This window comes from Jaculus jaculus, chromosome 13, assembly GCF_020740685.1.
Source record: "Jaculus jaculus isolate mJacJac1 chromosome 13, mJacJac1.mat.Y.cur, whole genome shotgun sequence".
Lineage (NCBI taxonomy): Eukaryota > Metazoa > Chordata > Mammalia > Rodentia > Dipodidae > Jaculus > Jaculus jaculus.
This window is the reverse complement of record NC_059114.1, coordinates 13,483,316-13,500,676: the sequence shown is the minus strand read 5'-3', so window position 1 is coordinate 13,500,676 and position 17,361 is coordinate 13,483,316. Positions and strand designations below refer to the sequence as shown.

Here is a 17,361-nt window from a genome sequence, read left to right as displayed (position 1 = left end):
GTCTGTTAGGCTTGTCTCACAATAAAAATAAACCAATAAATAAATAAGATACATTTTAAAAGTTGCAGAGGTAGAGATAAGATGCCAATCCATCACCTTCTTTGTTAACAAAAAAGTTAATATGTGTTCAGTGTGGAAAATTTAGAAAATACTAAGAAACAGAAAAAAGATAATCATAAATGGTCCAACCCAACAAAGCCACTGTTAATAATTTTTTTGAGGGAGGGGGATTCTAGATAGGGTCTCACTCTAGCTCAGGCTGACCTGGAATTTACTATGTAGTCTCAGGGTGGCCACGAACTCATGTTGATCCTCCTACCTCTGCTTCCCAGTGCTGGTAATATTGAAGGCCTATGTCACCATGCCCGGTTTATTTTTGTTTTTATAGAATGTATTTTTATATTTTTGCCCATTGTTTTTCCAAGTTCTATAAAGCATTTTGTTAATGTTTTAACTGGAAGGTTTTTTGTTTGTTTTGTTTTTTGTTTTTTCGAGGTAGGGTCTCACTGTAGCTCAGGGTGGCCTTGAACTCATGGCAATCCTCCTACCTCTGCCTCCTGAGTGCTGGGATTAAAGGCGTGCGCCACCACGCCTGGCGCCTCCTGTGTATTCTTTTGCAAAAGCACCATGAAGTAATGAAGTTGCTGAAAGTTGGATGTGAAGCAAAGACCAAACAGCAAGAGTGACAGTCACAATGCGGACGACCTCGCTCTGCTGACTGGATTGTTCTCTGCACTGAGGAGACACCGTGTTACACTGAGGTCCCTGTCCCGCGACTCTAGGAAGGGGACCTTGCCCCAGGACAGCCACTGTGGAACACTGGATGTTGTAGCACAAGCATTATTTCTTCGTGCAAACTGCAGCTATTGGTGGGTTTGTTTAGGAAGAATGCTATGTGGAATTAGTATAAAAATATTTCGGGCTGGAAAGATGGCTCAGAGGTTAAGGCGCTTGCCTGTAAAGCCTAAGGACCCACGTTTGATTTCCCAGTACCCACCTATAGCCAGATGCACAGGGGTTGCACATGTATTTGGGAGTTGTTTGCAGTGGCTACAGCCTTTTCTCTCTCACACAAAAAGAAAGGGCAGCTGGGTATGGTGGTGCACGCCTTTAATTCCAACACTGGGGAGGCAGAGGTTAGGAGGACCACCGTGAGTTCAATGCCACCCTGAGACTCCATAGTGAATTCCAGGTCAGCCTGGGCTACAGTGAGACCCTACCTCGAAAAACCAAAAATAAAGGGGGGGGGGCTAGAGAGATGGCTTAGTGATTAAGGCACTTGCCAACAAAGTCTAAGGACCCAGGTTCTATTCCCCATTACCCATGTAAGCCAGATGCACAAGGTGGTACATGCATCTGGAGTTCAATTGCAGTGGCTGGAGGCCCTGGTGCCCCTATTCGCTCTCTGTCTGTCTGCCTCTTTCTCTCTCAAATAAATAAAGTATTAAAAATACTTAAAAAGAAAAAAAGGAGTTCATCCATTTGCATTTTACGTGCTGTTGGTTCACTCGAAAGCTTTCCCTCTGCAGCATGACTTGGCCCGTTTTTCTTGAGAATTCAGTCTAACTGTGCTCTGTTTTTATTCTTCCCAGCTTAAGCGAGAGCTTTTTCATGGTGAAAGGAGCGGCCCTCTTCTTGCAGCAGGGAAACAGCCCCCAGGGCCAGCGGAGTCTTCAGCATCCCCACAAGCATGCAGGTGATGGCTTTACCTGGGTATTTGTTTCTGTGCCACGGGGGCGTGGGGGAGGGAACCTCTTCCATGCTTGGTGGGAAGCAGTTTGCTGAGTCTCGGGGCCAGGGAAATTGTGTGTACTGACCAGCCCAGCTGGAGGCTTGCACGCACATGCACTGCAAGCTAGTGAGCCTTCTTTTTTTTTTTTCTTTTCAGTTTTTTTATTGACAGCTTCCATGATTATAAGCAATATCCCATGGTAATGCCCTCCCTCCCCCCACTTTCCCCTTTGAAACTCCACTCTCCATCATATCCCCTCCCCCTCTCAATCAATCTCTCTTTTATTTTGATGTCATGATCTTTTCCTCCTCTTATGTGTAGGTAGTGTCAGAGCCTTCTTTTTTTTTTTTTTTATAAATATTTTTTGTTCATTATTTATTTATTTATTTGAGAGTGACAGAGAGAAAGACAGATAGAGGGAGAGAGAGAGAATGGGCGCGCCAGGGCTTCCAGCCACTGCAAACGAACTCCAGATGCATGCGCCCCCTTGTGCATCTGGCTAACGTGGGACCTGGGGAACTGAGAGAGAGGGAGAAAGAGAATGGGCACATCAGGGCTTCTAGCCACTGCAGACAAACTCCAGATATGTGTGCCCCCTTGTGCATATGGCTAATGTGGGTTCTGGGGAATCGAACCTGGGTCCTTTGGCTTTGCAGGCAAACACCTCCTTAACCGCTAAGCCATCCCTCCAGCCCTAGTGAGCCTCTTAAGTTCGCTTTCTTTCTCTGTGGGTGTGTGTGAGAGAGAGAGAAAGCAATAAGTGGTCAGCAGTGCCCTTGTTTTGTTTTTTTTTGTTGTTGTTGTTGTTTGTTTTTTTCTGAGGTAGGGTTTCGCTGTAGCACAGACTGACCTGGAATTCACTATAGTCTCAGGTTGGCCTCGAACTGACAACAATCCTCCTACCTCTGCTTCCCAAGTGTTGGGATTAATGGCATGTGCCACCACACCTGTCTAGCAGTGCCCTTTTAAATTTTATTTATTTATTTATTTGAAAGAGAGAGTGAAGGAGAAAATGGGTGCACCAGGGCTTTTAGCCACTGCAAATGAACTCCAGATGCATGCACCACCTTGTGCATCTGGCTTTACATGGGTACTAGGGAATCGAACCTGGGTCCTTTGGCTTTGTCAGCAAGCGCCTTAACTGCTAAGCCACCTCTTTCCCAGCACAGCAGTACCCTTTTGAGATGTAAAGATATCCTATAAGTTAACGGAAGATTTCAGGTCACAATGAACAAATGCTCCAATGAACCCTGGTCTCCCATGTGTCCGGCGGGGATACTCACCGCTTTACTAATGAGGACGGTGTGAGTTCTGAGTGGTCACTAGGATGGGGTACTTTTATAATTCCTTCACAGCCACGTTCTAGAAAGACATAATAGAAGAGGAATCGAATTGAACATGAGTGTTAAGTCCACAGTAAACTAGTAAGAAATGCCTTTAAAGTGCCAAGACTGGTAGGCTACTCGACTCTGAAACTGAAGGGCGTTTGTGTACAAGTGAGTCTTTGTAATGGGTCACGGCCTCCGAGGCTCCGCTTAGAGAGGCAACCCCAGATTGGATGTCCACTCGCCAGGAAGCCCTTTCCATTCCTCAGCAGTGGCCCCACCAGCACATGAGACCAACTAGCAGCTGGCCATTTCCTCACCTCCTGTGGTCAGTTTGTTTGCTTAACCTCAAGTAGCTCAGTTTGAAAAGCCAAGGGTAGAATTTCACACCTTGAAACTTGTAGCGGTTGCTAAGGTTCAGTAGGCATTTTCACCTACTGATACTTATAATCAAGACTGTGTCTGGGCCAGCCGTGGTGGCGCACACCTTTAATCCCAGCACTTGGAGGCAGAGGTAGGAGGATTGCCGTGAGTTCGAGGCCACCCTGAGACTACATAGTGAATTCCAGGTCAGCCTGGGCTAGAGTGAGACCCTACCTCGAAAAACAAAAAAAATAAAAAAAAAAAAGACAAAAAGATGATGCACATCACACACCTACCTTTAAAATATATATATATATATATATATATATATATATATATATATATATATATATATATATGTATGTATGTTTGGGGGCTGGAGAAATGGCTTAGCAGTTAAGGCACTTGCCTGCAAAGCCAAAGGACCCAGGTTTGATTGCCCAGGACTCATGTAAGCCAAGGGGGTGCGCGCATCTGGAATTTGTTTGCAGCGTCCAAGGGCCCTGGTGTGCCCTTTCTCTCTCTCTATTTTTCTGTCTCTCTCTCTCTCAAATAATAAATAAAATTTTTTAAAAGGCATAATGACATTTAAAAAACACCTTTTAATTTATTTGCAAGCAAAAAAAGACTGACACAGAAAGAGAGAATGGGCACACAAGGGCTTCCAGCTACTGTAAATGAATTTCAGACGCATGCACCACTTTGTGCATCAGGCTTTACATGGGTCCTGGGGAATCGAAACTGGGTCTTTAGGCTTTGCAAGCAAGCGCCTTAACCCTCTCTCTCTCTCTCTCTCTCTCTCTCTCTTTTTTTTTTTTGGTTTTTCAAGGTAGGGTCTCGCTCTAGTCCAGGCTGACCTGGAATTAACTCTGTCATCTCAGGGTGGCCTCGAACTCATGGCAATCCTCCTACCTCTGCCTCCCGAGTGCTGGGATTAAAGGCGTGTGCCACCACGCCCGGCCCATCTCTCCTTTTGAGAGCTGGTATATAAGAGTAGCTATTAGGATCACCGCAGCCGTCATTCCTGAATTAGCTGGTGGTTCTGTACGCAAGCGCCTTAACCACTAAGCCATTTCTCCAGCCCCTTTTATTTGAAAGAGAGAGAGAGGAAGAGAGAGGGAGTGAATGAGCACACCAGGGCTTCCAGCCGCTACAAACAAACTCCAAACACATGCGCCACCTTGTGCATCTGGCTTATGTGGGTCCTGGGGAATTGAACCTGAGTCCTTTCACTTTGTAAGCAAGTGCCTTAACTGCTAAGCCATCTCTCCAGCCCCTACATCCATTTTTTTTTTTTTCCTTTTAGAGTTGTCTTCTGGTCCCTAGGTGAACTGTAGTCCTCTCACTAAGTGCCATGCAGAGCCCATGACTCGAGGGTTAATTCTGCCCATGAAAAAGCAATTCTGTTGGATTCTGCCAGCCCAGTCTATTTGAGGCCCCCTGGAAGGCCTGTATTCTAGGCTTCTGTCCGTGTGCGTGTGTGTGTGCGTGTGCGTGTGCGTGTGTATGTGTGTGCGTGTGTGTGTGTATACGTACGCATGTCAGGCTGGGGTTTAGATTTCGGTCTGTCAGCAGTTTACATCTGTCTCAGCCAGCAGTCCCACTGAAAGCAGTAGATCTTCATGGAAAAGAGCTCTTTCACTTGGGCATTTATCAGATGCCAAGGCTGGGCTTCAGTGGCATCTGTGTAACTTCGGGTGGGTGCTGGGAGGACCCAGGCAAAGGAAGAAACAACCCGTGGCCTCGTGGCATTGGAGACATGACAGGTCCCACCTCAAAGGGGAGCAGGAAGCCGCCTGTCCTTGAATGTGAGCCGTCATCTCCATAATTCCTGGCCCAAAACAGTCAGTAGAGGGTGTGTCACACAAGAATCTTGTTCCTGCAGGGGACAGACAGGAGGGGAGCCTTTTTCTTTTTAATCCTACTTATTGTGGAGAGAACACTTAACATGAGATTTGCGCTGCGAGCTAGAGGGGCAAGTTGCTTGACTTGATTCCTCTCTGAGACAGGAAGTGCACCTTGGCCTCCATGACATTCTGCCATTGCAGTAGTTTTGTGGCACATTTGAAGCAGGCTGATCCCCCGGATGCCTCAGTGTGTTCTGAAGCATATGTTTTAGTTTTTTCTTAATTTTTAAAAAGTTTGTTTATTAGAGACACAGAGAGAGAGAATGGGTGCGGCACCAGGGCCTCCAGCCACTGCAGACAAACTCCAAACGCGCCACCATGTGCATCTGGCTTAACGTGGGACCTGGAGAATCGAACCAGGGTCCGTAGGCTTCGCAGGCATGTGCCTTAACCGCTAAGCCATCTCTCTAGCCTGTTTTAGCTTTTTTAAATATTTTTTTTATTTACTTGAGAGAGAGAGAAGCAGATGTAGATAGGGGGAATGGGTGCACCAGGGCCTCTAGCCACTATAAACAAACTCCAGAGGCAAACATCACCTTGTGCATCCGGCTTATGTGGATACTGAGGAATTGAACCTGTGTCCTTAGGCTTCGCAGGTGAACACCTTAACTACTAAGCTATCTCTTCATCCCTGTTTTGGGTTATTTTAGGATTGTGGTAGGTTTATTTATTTTATTTTATTTTAATTTTTTTTGTGGTACTGGGAAATAGAACCAAATAATACTTGCAAATACTAGACAAGTGCTATACCTGGAGCTATACTCACAGCTTCCTTTGGGTAATATTTTGAGATAGGGTCTTGTGTAATCAAGGCTAATCTCAAAACCTCTGTGTAGTCAAGGATGACTCTTGAGCCTCCTGCCCTCAACATCTGAGTGCACCACGCCCAGGTTTGTGGTGTTAGGGATTGAACTGCGCACTGTGTGCCAGGCAAACACTACCAGATGAGCTGCATCCCAGCCCAGGTAATTGATTTTAAAATTGGTAATTCAGGTAGTTGGGGGGGGTGGTGTTGTTGTTTTTTCATTTTTTTAATTTTTGGTTTTTCGAGGTAGTCTCACTGTAGCTCAGGCTGACCTGGAATTTACTGTGTAGTCTCAGGGTGGCCTTGAACTCACGACAATCCTCCTACCTCTGCCTCCCGAGTGCTGGGAGTAAAGGTGTGCGCCACCACACCTGGATTAAAATTTTTTATTTATGTATTTGTGTGAGAGAAAGATAGAGACATAAGCATGAGGGGTGCACCATGGCCTCCGTCCATTGCAAACAAACTCCAGATGTATGCACCTCCTTGTCCCCTTGTGCATCTGGCTCATGTGGGTCCTGGGGAATTGAACCTGGGTCCTTTGGTTTTGCAGGCAAGAGCCTTAACCACTAAGCTACCTATCTCTCCAGCCCTGTTTTGTTGTTGTTGTTGTTTAATTTTTTGACATAGGGTCTCCCTCTAGCCCAGGCTGACCTGGAATTCACTATGTAATCTCAGGCTGGCCTCAAACTCACAGTGATTCTCCTACCTCTGCCTCCTGAATGCTGGGATTAAAGGCATGCGCCACTATGTCCAGCTTAATAAAAGTGGTTGGGGTTTTTTGTTTGTTTGTTTGTTTTGCTTTTCAAGCAAGGTCCTCCTACCTCAGATCAATTAATCATTATTATTAATTATTAGCTAGTTAGCCAGGGAGGCAGAGATAGGAGTATTGTCGTGAGTTCGAGGCCACCCTGAGACTACAGAGTGAATTCCAGGTCAGCCTGGGCTAGAGCGAGACCCTACCTCATAAAATCAAAACAAAGAAAATAAAATACTACAAGTAATTAGGAAACTACAAGCTGCTTTCTGCAACCACCCGGAGCTGTTCCTTACCCATCCCCATCAGCGGGTGGCTTTCTAAACCTCTCCCCATTGGCCCAACAGGTGACCTGCCCCAACATCTTCAAGTGATGATCAACCTCCTGCGCTGCGAGGACCGAATCAAGCTGGTAAGAGAGCGAGTGTGGCGCGTCCCTAAAGAACTCAGGCGAAAGTAAGTGTCTGTGTGATCATGCCAGAGCCAGAGCGCACGGGTGCAGCCGGGCGGTCCCTGAGCTCCATGCCCAGTCCCGGGGGACCAGCAGAGGCCTCCACGGATGCCTGTGTGCATCTCTTCGCACGCTCCTTGTGTCTTCACCGTACACGACTGGATGTCCCCTTCGTGCCAGGCTCTTTCTGGGACATGAATGAGGGACCTGGTCACACTCTAAAGAACCCGCCCTTCATTTCTTCCCTCGTGAAGGGAGAGGCTGAGAACGAAAGCCTGTGGTCTTGGTTTGGCAAAGGGAGGAGGGGCCCTGGGGAGCAGAGCAGTGAGAAGACCCCTGCCCCATGCAGGCTGTGCGCCTGGAGAGCGCCTGGACCGACCGCGTCCGCTACATGGTGGTGGTGTACACCAGCGGGCGCCAGGACACGGAGGAGAACATCCTGCTGGGGGTTGACTTCTCCAGTAAGGAAAGGTGAGTCTTGCGAGAGGGAGGGTCCCCCTGGGAACGAGAGTTACCGGTGTTGAAAGGCTTCTATGCTGTCCCGTATCCCCCGAAGAAGAGGTTAGGATGTGACTTTGGGGGGCTAACCCCAGGAGCCATAGAAGAAAAGGAGTGTCAGTCTCTTTTTCTATTTCTGCTAGGCTGAGAAGTTGCTAAAGAAGTTTATGGGGCTGGAGAGATGGCTTAGCAGTTTAGGCACCTGCCTGTGAAGCCTAAAGACCCAGGTTCAATTCTCCAGGCCCCACGTAAGCCAGAGGCACATGGTGGCGCATGCATCTGGGGTTTGTTTGCAATGGCTAGAGACCCTGGTACACCTAATCTCTCTCTCATGCACTCCCTCCCTTTCTCTGTCTTTAATAAATAAATAAATAACAATCAGGAAAAAAAAATTAAGTTTATTTATCTTGTAGTTTTAGAAGCTGAAAAATCCAATATGAAGCCCCTGGTGAGGGCCACATGCATGGTAGTACCATGGAGGGAACGTGTGCCGAAGCCGTCACATGATGAGGCGGGGAGCCACCAGCATCCGAGACGAGGCTTTTTGTGGCTCTGTGGCGCTGGCATTGATTCCTCCCAGGAATATAGACATGGCCTAATCACCTTCCACCAAGTCCCACTCCTTTTTTAAAAAAAATATTTTTGGGCTGGAGGGGTGACTTAGCGGTTGAGGTGTTTGCTGCAAAGCCCAAGGACCCAGGTTCGATTCCCCAGGACCCACATTAGCCAGATGCACAAGGGGGTGCACACATCTGGAGCTCGTTTGCAGTGGCATGGTGCACCCATTCTCTGTCTCTCTCCCTCTTTTCTCTGTCAAATAAATAAAAATTAATAAATTAATAAAATATAAATATTATATTTTATTAGAGAGAGAAAATGAATGGGTGCAGTAGAGCCTCTAACCACTACAACTGAGTTCCAGACGCATGCATCTCGCTTACGTGGGCTCTCTCTGCCTCTTTCTCTCTCAAATTAATTAATTAAATTTAAAAAAAAAAAAAGAAGCCAGGCGTGGTGGCACACGTCTTTAATCCCAGCACTCAGGAGGCAGAAGTAGGAGGATCGCCGTGAGTTCGAGGCCACCCTGAGACTCCATAGTGAATTCCAGGTCAGCCTGGGCTAGAGTGAGACCCTACCTCAAAAAACCAAAAAAAAAAAAAAAAAAAAGAATCTTCTCAGAGGAAGAACTCATCTCACCTCATGGAATCCATTGTAGTAACCCATTCTAGTCATGAACGGGAGCCCTGCCCCTTCCTGTGGTCCTCTTGCCTCTGTTCCAGGCCAGGGTCTCCCTGTGCTGAGCCCTGATCAGGAGCTATAACTTGGCTGCAGGGTCAACCCGGAATGGTACACATCTCCTGTGGCAGGTGAGGAATCAAGAGATAGACATAGCCAGGCGTGGTGGTTGCACGCCTTTAATCCCAGCACTCAGAGGCAGTGGTAGAGGCCATGAGTTTGAGGTCACCCTGAGAGTATACAGACAGTGAATTCCAGGTCAGCCTGGGCTATAGTGAAATCCTTCAAGAAAAGAAGAAAAAGCGGAGGGTGGAGGGCTGGAGAGATGGCTTAGCGGTGAAAGCATTTGCCTGCAAACCCAGAGGTTCCTGGCTCAACTCTCCAGGACCCACGTAAGCCAGATGCACAAGGGGGCACATGTATCTGGAGTTCATTTACAATGGCTGGGAGGCCCTGGCATGCCCATCCTCTCGCTCTCCTTCTTTCTCCCTCTCAAGTAAGTAAATAAATTAAAAAATATATATTTTTTAAAAAAGAGAGAGAGAAACAGCTATAGTGCTGGAGCAAGCGCTGCCATGCATGTGGCCCTCACCAGGGGCCTCCTGTGGTACCTATGGAGTGGAGGGTTTGGGAAAGAGCAGCCTGGAGTTGGAATTCTGTGTAGCACCAGAGCACCAAACGCTTTTCTTCTCTCTAGACCTGGAACAAAGCCTCAGGTGGGCGGGGACCCCCCCCCCCAGCAACTTCTGGCCTGCCTAAGTAATGATACCCCTGTTTTTGTTTTCTTAGAGAGAGAAGGAGAGAGACAGGCAGGCGTACACAGAGACAGACAGACGAATGCTGTGTCAACTCCACTCTCCATCATACCCTCTCCCCGCTCTCAATTAGTCTCTCTTTTAATTTGATGTCGTCATCTTGTATAGGGTCTTGTGTAGGAAGTGTGCCAGACCCTGCGAGGTCATGGGCATCCAGGCCATTTTGGGTCTGGAAGAATACATTGCAAACAGTCCTACCCTTCCTTTGGCTCTTATGTTCTTTCCGTCACCTCTTCCACAATGGACCCTGAGCCTTGGAAAATGTGATAGAGATGTTTCAGTGCTGAGCAGTCGTCTGTCACTTCTTCTCAGCACTATGGTGTCTTTGAATCATCCCAGAGGTCACTGCCATCTGTAAAGAGAAGCATCTCTAACCAAAAGAGAGAGTAGCATTAACATATGGGTATGAACATTAAGAGAAGTGCTCACCAGGCAGTTTGGTGGCATAATATATGCATTTAGCCAGACACCAGCAGGCCTCCAGGGCAATTAGAGAGCAGTTGGTTTCCCCCATAACAGACATGCTACTATTGCACCTGGCACCCATGGGCTCATTTGGGCAGGGTGGCCAAACTTTCGTTTTTGTCTACCATTGAGTAGAACTCCATTGTATAAATGTGCCACATCTTCACTATCCACTCATCAGTTGAGGGACACCTAGGCTGGTTCCATTTCCTAGCTATTGTGAATAGAGCGGCAATAAACATGGTTGAGCAAGTATCTCTAAGGTAGTGAGAAGAGTCCTTAGGATATATGCCTAGGAGTGCTTTAGCTGGGTCATATGGTAGATCTATTTTTAGCTGTCTTAGGAACCTCCACACTGATTTCCACAATGGCTGGACCAGATTGCATTCCCACCAACAGTGTAGAAGGGTTCCTCTTTTTCTGCATCCTCGCCAGCATTTATGGTCATTAGTTTTCTTTTTTTTTTAATTTTTTAAAATCTTATTTATTTTATTTATTTTTTATTTTATTTTATTTTATTTATTTATTTATTTTTTTTGGTTTTTCAAGGTAGGGTCTCACTCTGGCCCAGGCTGACCTGGAATTCACTATGGAGTCTCAGGGTGGCCTCAAACTCACAGCGATCCTCCTACCTCTGCCTCCCAATGCTGGTATTAAAGGTATGCGCCACCATGCCTGGCTCTCATTAGTTTTCTTTTGCCGTTCTGACAGAAAGAAGTGAGATGGAACCTGAGTAGTTTTAATCTGCGTTTCTCACATTGCTTCTTTCTCACCTCTGTCTCAGGGAGATACCTGAGGTGTCCCTTGGTCTAATATGGGCAGTTTCTGCCTCTGTCTGCCCTAGAAGGTCCACAGCCTGCCCTGGGCCTGTTTACAGGTTGGGTCTTCCAGACCTACCAACCTGTTCCTAGAGTACCGAGGTGATCTGTGTGTCATATTTGGGCTCCAAAGGACATCTGCTTGTGGCCCTGTTGCGACTGAGGCGTGCCTGGAGCTCTGAAAGGCTCCACGCAATTCTCCCTGCACAGCCACACAAAGAAACTAGAGGGAGCCCCTTGCAAGTGGATGTGATGCTGGCACGGGGGTGGGGGGCACAGTATTTGCCCAGCGCAAAGGCTTGATCCAGTTTCCTCCAGAGTGTTCAAACAGATACAGACAGGTGTGCACTTGGAGGGCGATGCCCAGGCGGGAGCTGGCTCCCAGAGCCCCGGAGCTCCTGTCCCACAGGTGCGGGCGGGTGTAAAATTACTCCCGAGCCTGGGAAGCTGCAGCCAAGACAGAGGCTGGCATTCCTGAGCGTTGCAGGGCTGGCCCTTGGCACAGCTGCAGCAGTTCTCGAAAGCCAACTCTTTTGTAAATGCCCTGAGAATTTCTTCATGATCCGAGGAGACCCTGTGATAAGACCTTCTTTCCTTCTGCCCGTCAGCGGCGCCAGTCTCCAAGGTTGGTATCGTTTCGCTGCTAGGATGGCTAAATCAGACCCGGATCGAGCTAGTTTGCAAACTGGCAGTTGCACAAAAGATAGGAAAAAACGAAACTCTGAATATGAGCTGCAGAAGTGATGTGGGCACCCTCCCATTTGCTGTCGCCCCAGAAGACACGAGGGCGGGATTGGCTGCTGGGGTACTTGTCCATGTACTCCAGTTGGTTAAGCCCCCTCTCCCACCAGTTGTCCCCTGCTGTAGACTGGGCATGGAAGTCAGCTGCTTTATCTCCATACCCCAAAGTCTCAGCTGGGTTGTAGAGTTAGCAGCTACATGAAAACGAGGCAGCCAGTGGTGACACCCGCAGGCAAGGCCACCCATAGACCTGTGTCTTCTACAGTCCAGCAGCGTGGGCTGGAGATCTGGCTACAGTTAAGTCGCTTGCTTGCAAAGCCTAACAACCCTGCTTCGAGGCCCCAGTTCCCATGTTAGCCAGATGCACAAAAGGGGTGCATGCAGCTGGAGTTTGTTCACAGCAGCTAGAGTTCATGGTGCGTCCATTTTCTCTCTCTCTTTGTCTGTCTCTGCTTGCAAATAAATAAAAAAATTTTTAAAATATTTTAGTTTTATTCATGTATTTGAGAGAGAGAGAAAGAAGCAAAGAGAAAGAGAGGAGATGGGCGTGTCAGGGCCTTCAGGCCACTGCAAATGAACTCCAGACGTACACACCACCTTGTGCATCTGGCTCACGTGGGTCCTGGGGACACAAAAGGAGGACCTTTGGCTTTGCAGGCAAATGTCTTAATTCACTAAGCCATCTCTCCAGCCCAATAAAAAAAACAACAAAAAACTTTTTAAAAAAACAAATTTTTATTTTTTTAATATTTTATTCATTTATTTGAGAGAAAGAGAGAGAGAATGGGTGCACCAGGGCCTTCAGCCACTGCAAATGAACTCCAGATGCTTGTGCCCCCTTGTGCATCTGGCCTATGTGGATCCTGGAGAATAGAACCAGAATCCTTTGGTTCTGCAGGCAAACGGCTTAACCACTAAGCCATCTCTCCAGCCCTATTTTTTAAATTTATTATTATTTTTATTAACAACTTCCATGATTGTAAACAATATCCCATGGTAATACCCTCCCTCCCCTCCACTTTCCCCTTTGAAACTCCATTCTCCGTCATATCCCCTCCCCCTCTCAATGAGTCTCTCTTTTATTTTGATGTCATGATCTTTTCCTCCTCTTATGATGGTCTTGTGTAGGTAGTGTCAGGCACTGTGAGGTCATGGATATCCAGGCCATTTTGTGTCTGGAGGAGCCTGTTGTAAGGAGTCCTATCCTTCCCTTGGCTCTTACATTCTTTCCCCCACCTCTTCTGCAATAGACCCTGAGACTTGGAATATGTGATAGAGATATTTCAGTGCTGAGCACTCCTCTATTACTTCTCGGCACTATGGTGCCTTCTGAGTCTTCCCAGGGTCACCGCCATCTGAAAAGAGAAGCTTCTCTAACCAAAAGTGAGAGCAGCAGTAATATATGGGTATGAACATTAAAAGAAGTGCTTATTGGGCACTTTGATGAGCACAGTATATACATTTAGCCAGACAGCAGCAGACATTACACCCCTAGGTCTCCAGCCCTATTTTTTAAAAAATAATTTAAAAAAGGAATCCAGAGCCAGGCATGGTGGCGCACACCTTTAATCCCAGCACTCGGGAGGCAGAGGTAGGAGGATTGCCGTGAGTTCGAGGCCAGCCTGAGACTCCACGGTGAGTTCCAGGTCAGCCAGGGCTAGAGCAAAACCCTACACCCCACATAGGCCCAGCAGCCTGTCCCTGGACCAGGTGGTATTTGTCTCTCAGCCTGACAGGCTGGGCAAGGAAACCTGGGGAAGACTGTATGAGGGCGAATGCTGACCCCAGTGTCTTCTCTGCCCCCCAGTAAAAGCTGCACCATTGGGATGGTCCTTCGCCTGTGGAGTGACACCAAAATCCACCTCGATGGAGATGGGTATGGACATGCCTCACAAAGATTCTTGCCCCGCCCACCGGAGCACCAGCTGGGTGGGCACCCGTGGGTAACTGTGGGTGGCGGGCTGACTGCATTGGAAGTGGCGTTGCTCTCCGGGGAGCCCCATGGAAAAGTACGTTTCAGGGCTGGAGAGACGGCTTAGTGGTTAAATACTTGCCTGTGAAGCCTAAGGCCCCTGGTTCGAGGCTCGATTCCCCAGGACCCACGTTAGCCAGAGGCACAAGGGGGTGCATGCGTCTGGAGTTCGTTTGCAGCGGCTGGAGGCCCCGGGGCACCCATTCTCTCTCTGTGTCGCTCTCAAATAAATAAACAAACAAAATTTAAAAAAAAAAAAGAAAAAGAAAAGTACGTTTCGGAGATGCACTTGTGAAGCGAGGTAGCCCCCAAAGTGTGTCATTGCGGCCTGCTGCTGCTGTGTGAAGTTTCCAGAAGGGGCGGCCGTGTTCAGCGGCCCCTCACTTTGGGCTTCTGTGAGCCATGCCACTGAGCATTCACAGCGAGTGTGGCACAGCAGTGCCCGCTGCTTCAGGAATGCCAGGAAGGGACACTGGTCCGGCAGTGCTCCATGCCACCCTGAGGGGCTCTCCGAGGAGGAATTCCCAGTTCAGCCTGGCCCGTTTTGGGGGGTCATGAAGGGCCCACTTGGCTCCACGCGCATCTGCTCCCAAGGAAGGCGCGGGTGCCATGATAGTGCTGAAAAGCCGAGTGGTGTTTGCAGTGGGATCCCGCGACGTGAAGCTAGGTGACGGCGCAGAGGACTAGAAAAACCAGAACGTGCTTTATTGAAATGGGGTAGTGGGGGGATTTTCCCCCTTTTATTATCATGTTTTAAATAGTTTTTGTTTTGTTTTGTTTTTGAGGTAGGGTCTTACTCTGGCCCAGGCTGACCTGGAATTCACTATGGAGTCTCAGGGTGGCCTTGAACTCACGGCAATCCTCCTACCTCTGCCTTCTGAGTGCTGGGATTAAAGGCGTGCACCACCACGGCCAGTATTTTATTTCATTTTTTTAAGTTTTTATTTATTTATTTGAGACAGAGAGAGAGAGAATGGGTGCACCAGGGCTTCTAGCCACTGCAAACGAACTCCAGACGCGTAGGTCCTGGGGAATCGAGCCTTCAACCAGGACCTTAGGCTTCACAGGCAAGCACTTAACTGCTAAGCCATCTCTCTAGCCCTGTTTATTTTTTTAATATTATTTTATTTTATTTATTTATTTGACAGAGAGAGAGAATGGGGGTGCCAGGGCCTCCAGCCACTGCAAACAAACTCCAGACATGTATGTCCTAAGGAATCGAACCTGGGTCCTTTGGCTTTGCAGGCAAACACGCCTTAACTGCTAAGCCATTTCTCCAGTCCTTATGTTGGTTTTTTGAGTTAAGGTTTTGCTCTAGTCATGAATGGCCTGGAATTTACTATGTAGTCTCAGGATGACCTTGAACCCATGGCCATCCTCCTACCTCTGCCTCCTGAGTACTGGGATTAAAGGCGTGCACCACCATACCTGGCTCATTTTCCCTTTTTTAACATTTTTTTCTAGGTTGGGGAAATGGCTCAACAGCAAAAAGAAATTGTTTGCAAAGTCTGCCTGCTCAGGTTCAATTCCCCAGTATCCACATAGCGCCAGATGCACAAAGTGTTGCACGCATCTATTTTTTATTTTAGCTTTTTATATTTGTTTGTTTGTTTATTTATTTATTTGGTTTTTCAAGGTAGGGTCTCACTCAGGCCCAAGCTGACCTGGAATTCACCATGTAGTCTTAGGGTGGCCTCAAACTCACAGTGATCTTTCTACCTCTGCCTCCTGAGTGCTAGGATTAAAGGCATGTGCCACCACGCCCGGCTATTTTTATGTATTCATTTATCTATGTATTTTCAATGTTGGGTCTCATTCTAGCCCAGGCTGACCTGGAATTCACTACATAGCCTCAGAGTGGCCCTGAATTCACGGCAGTCCCCTTACCTCTGCCTCCCACCGTGCCCGGCCATGCATCTATTTTTTTTTTTCTAAGATTTTTGTTTTTGCCCAGTGTGGTGGCGCACACCTCTAATCCTAGCACTCAGGAGGCTGAGGTAAAAAGATCACCGTGAGTTCAAGGCCAGCCTGAGACTAATTCCAGGTCAGCCTGGGTTAGAGCAAGACCTTACCTCAAAAAAAAAAAAAAAATTCTTCTTTTCAAAGCTCGGGTAGAATTCACTGGTAGGACATTTAGCATGTGTGCAGACCTGGGTTTGAGTGCCAGCACCGCAAAACTGTAAATAATGTTTTGTTTTGTTTTTTAAATATTTTTATTTACTTATTTGAGAGTGACAGGCAGAGAGAGAGAGAGAGAATGGGCACACCAGGGCCTCCAGCCACTGCAAACGAACTCCAGACGCGTGCGCCCCCTTGTGCATCTGGCTGACGTGGGACCTGGGGAACCGAGCCTCGAACTGGGGTCCTTAGGCTTCACAGGCAAGCGCTTAACCGTTAAGCCATCTCTCCAGCCCTAATGTTTTTCATTACTCCGTCATCATGCACTTCCAGGGAAGAAAAAGAGATGTGTAACGGTAGAGGAAGCAGGTTAGCAGAGACGGTTGTGAGGAGAGATGATGTCAGAGGCCGTCTTGCCTTGCGCTCTTGACTGACCTGCGGTCTTGAGCAGAGCTCTCTTCGCTGGCTTGAGCAAGTTCTGCCCTAGCCCTCGCCCAAGGCTGCAGGTCCCAAGGCCTCCTCAGCCAGCAGGCGGCGCCCGTCCTCGCTCCGAGGCCGCCTTTGATGGACGGGGCCTGACTTCTCACCACGGTGTCTTTTCTCCGCTTCCCATCCTCAGCGGCTTCAGCGTGAGCACGGCTGGAAGAATGCACATATTTAAACCCGTGTCTGTCCAGGCCATGTGGTAAGTGTGGTTTTTTTTTTTTTGGGGGGGTGGGTTGACCGTTACCTCCTTAGAGAGATGTTTTTAGCTGACAGCATGAATAGGGAAACCACTTCTGTTTGGGTGTTCGCGTAGAGCTGGGTGTGTGGCGAGAAATACAGTTAAGGGGCGAGATGGCTTAGCGGTTAAGCGCTTGCCTGTGAAGCCTAAGGATCCCAGTTCGAGGCTCGAATCCCCAGGACCCACGTTAGCCAGATGCACAAGGGGGCGCACGCGTCTGGAGTTCGTTTGCAGTGGCTGCAGGCCCTTGCGTGCCCATTCTCTCTCACTCTCTCTGTCTGCCTTTCTCTGTCTGTCACTTTCAGATAAATAAATAAATAAACATAAAACAAAAATTAAAAATAAAAAAGGAAATACAGTTAAGGGCTGGAGAGATGATGCCTGTGAAGCCTAAGGACCTAGGTTCTATTCTCCAGGTCCCATGTAAGCCAGATGCACATGGTGGCACATGCATCTAGAGTTTATTTACAGTGGCTAAAAGCCCTGGCATGCCCAGTCTCACTCTCTCTCCCTCTTTCTAACAACAAATAAATGAAAATAAAGTATTTTTTTAATGCATGTTAGGATAAAATTTGCCGCTTTAGCTCCTTTGAGGTGTTCAGTTTCATTGCTTTTTGTTGTTGTTTTGAGGTAG

The 17,361-nt window shown here is 47.8% G+C and overlaps 1 protein-coding gene across 4 annotated transcripts in view; it reads left to right on the top strand.

The window, feature by feature from the left end:
* Ssh1 (slingshot protein phosphatase 1) overlaps positions 1 to 17,361 on the top strand; it is a 91,458-nt gene that overhangs the window by 40,858 nt on the left and 33,239 nt on the right. For 3 of the 4 annotated variants that reach the window (XM_045132289.1, XM_045132287.1, XM_045132290.1), the window contains 5 exons: positions 1,593 to 1,696; positions 7,237 to 7,301; positions 7,690 to 7,811; positions 13,721 to 13,789; positions 16,623 to 16,688. In XM_045132289.1, the coding sequence (XP_044988224.1) occupies positions 1,593 to 1,696; positions 7,237 to 7,301; positions 7,690 to 7,811; positions 13,721 to 13,789; positions 16,623 to 16,688 (426 nt within the window). The remainder of the gene's footprint in view (positions 1 to 1,592; positions 1,697 to 7,236; positions 7,302 to 7,689; positions 7,812 to 13,720; positions 13,790 to 16,622; positions 16,689 to 17,361) is intronic. The other variant, XM_045132288.1, reaches the window with a different exon arrangement.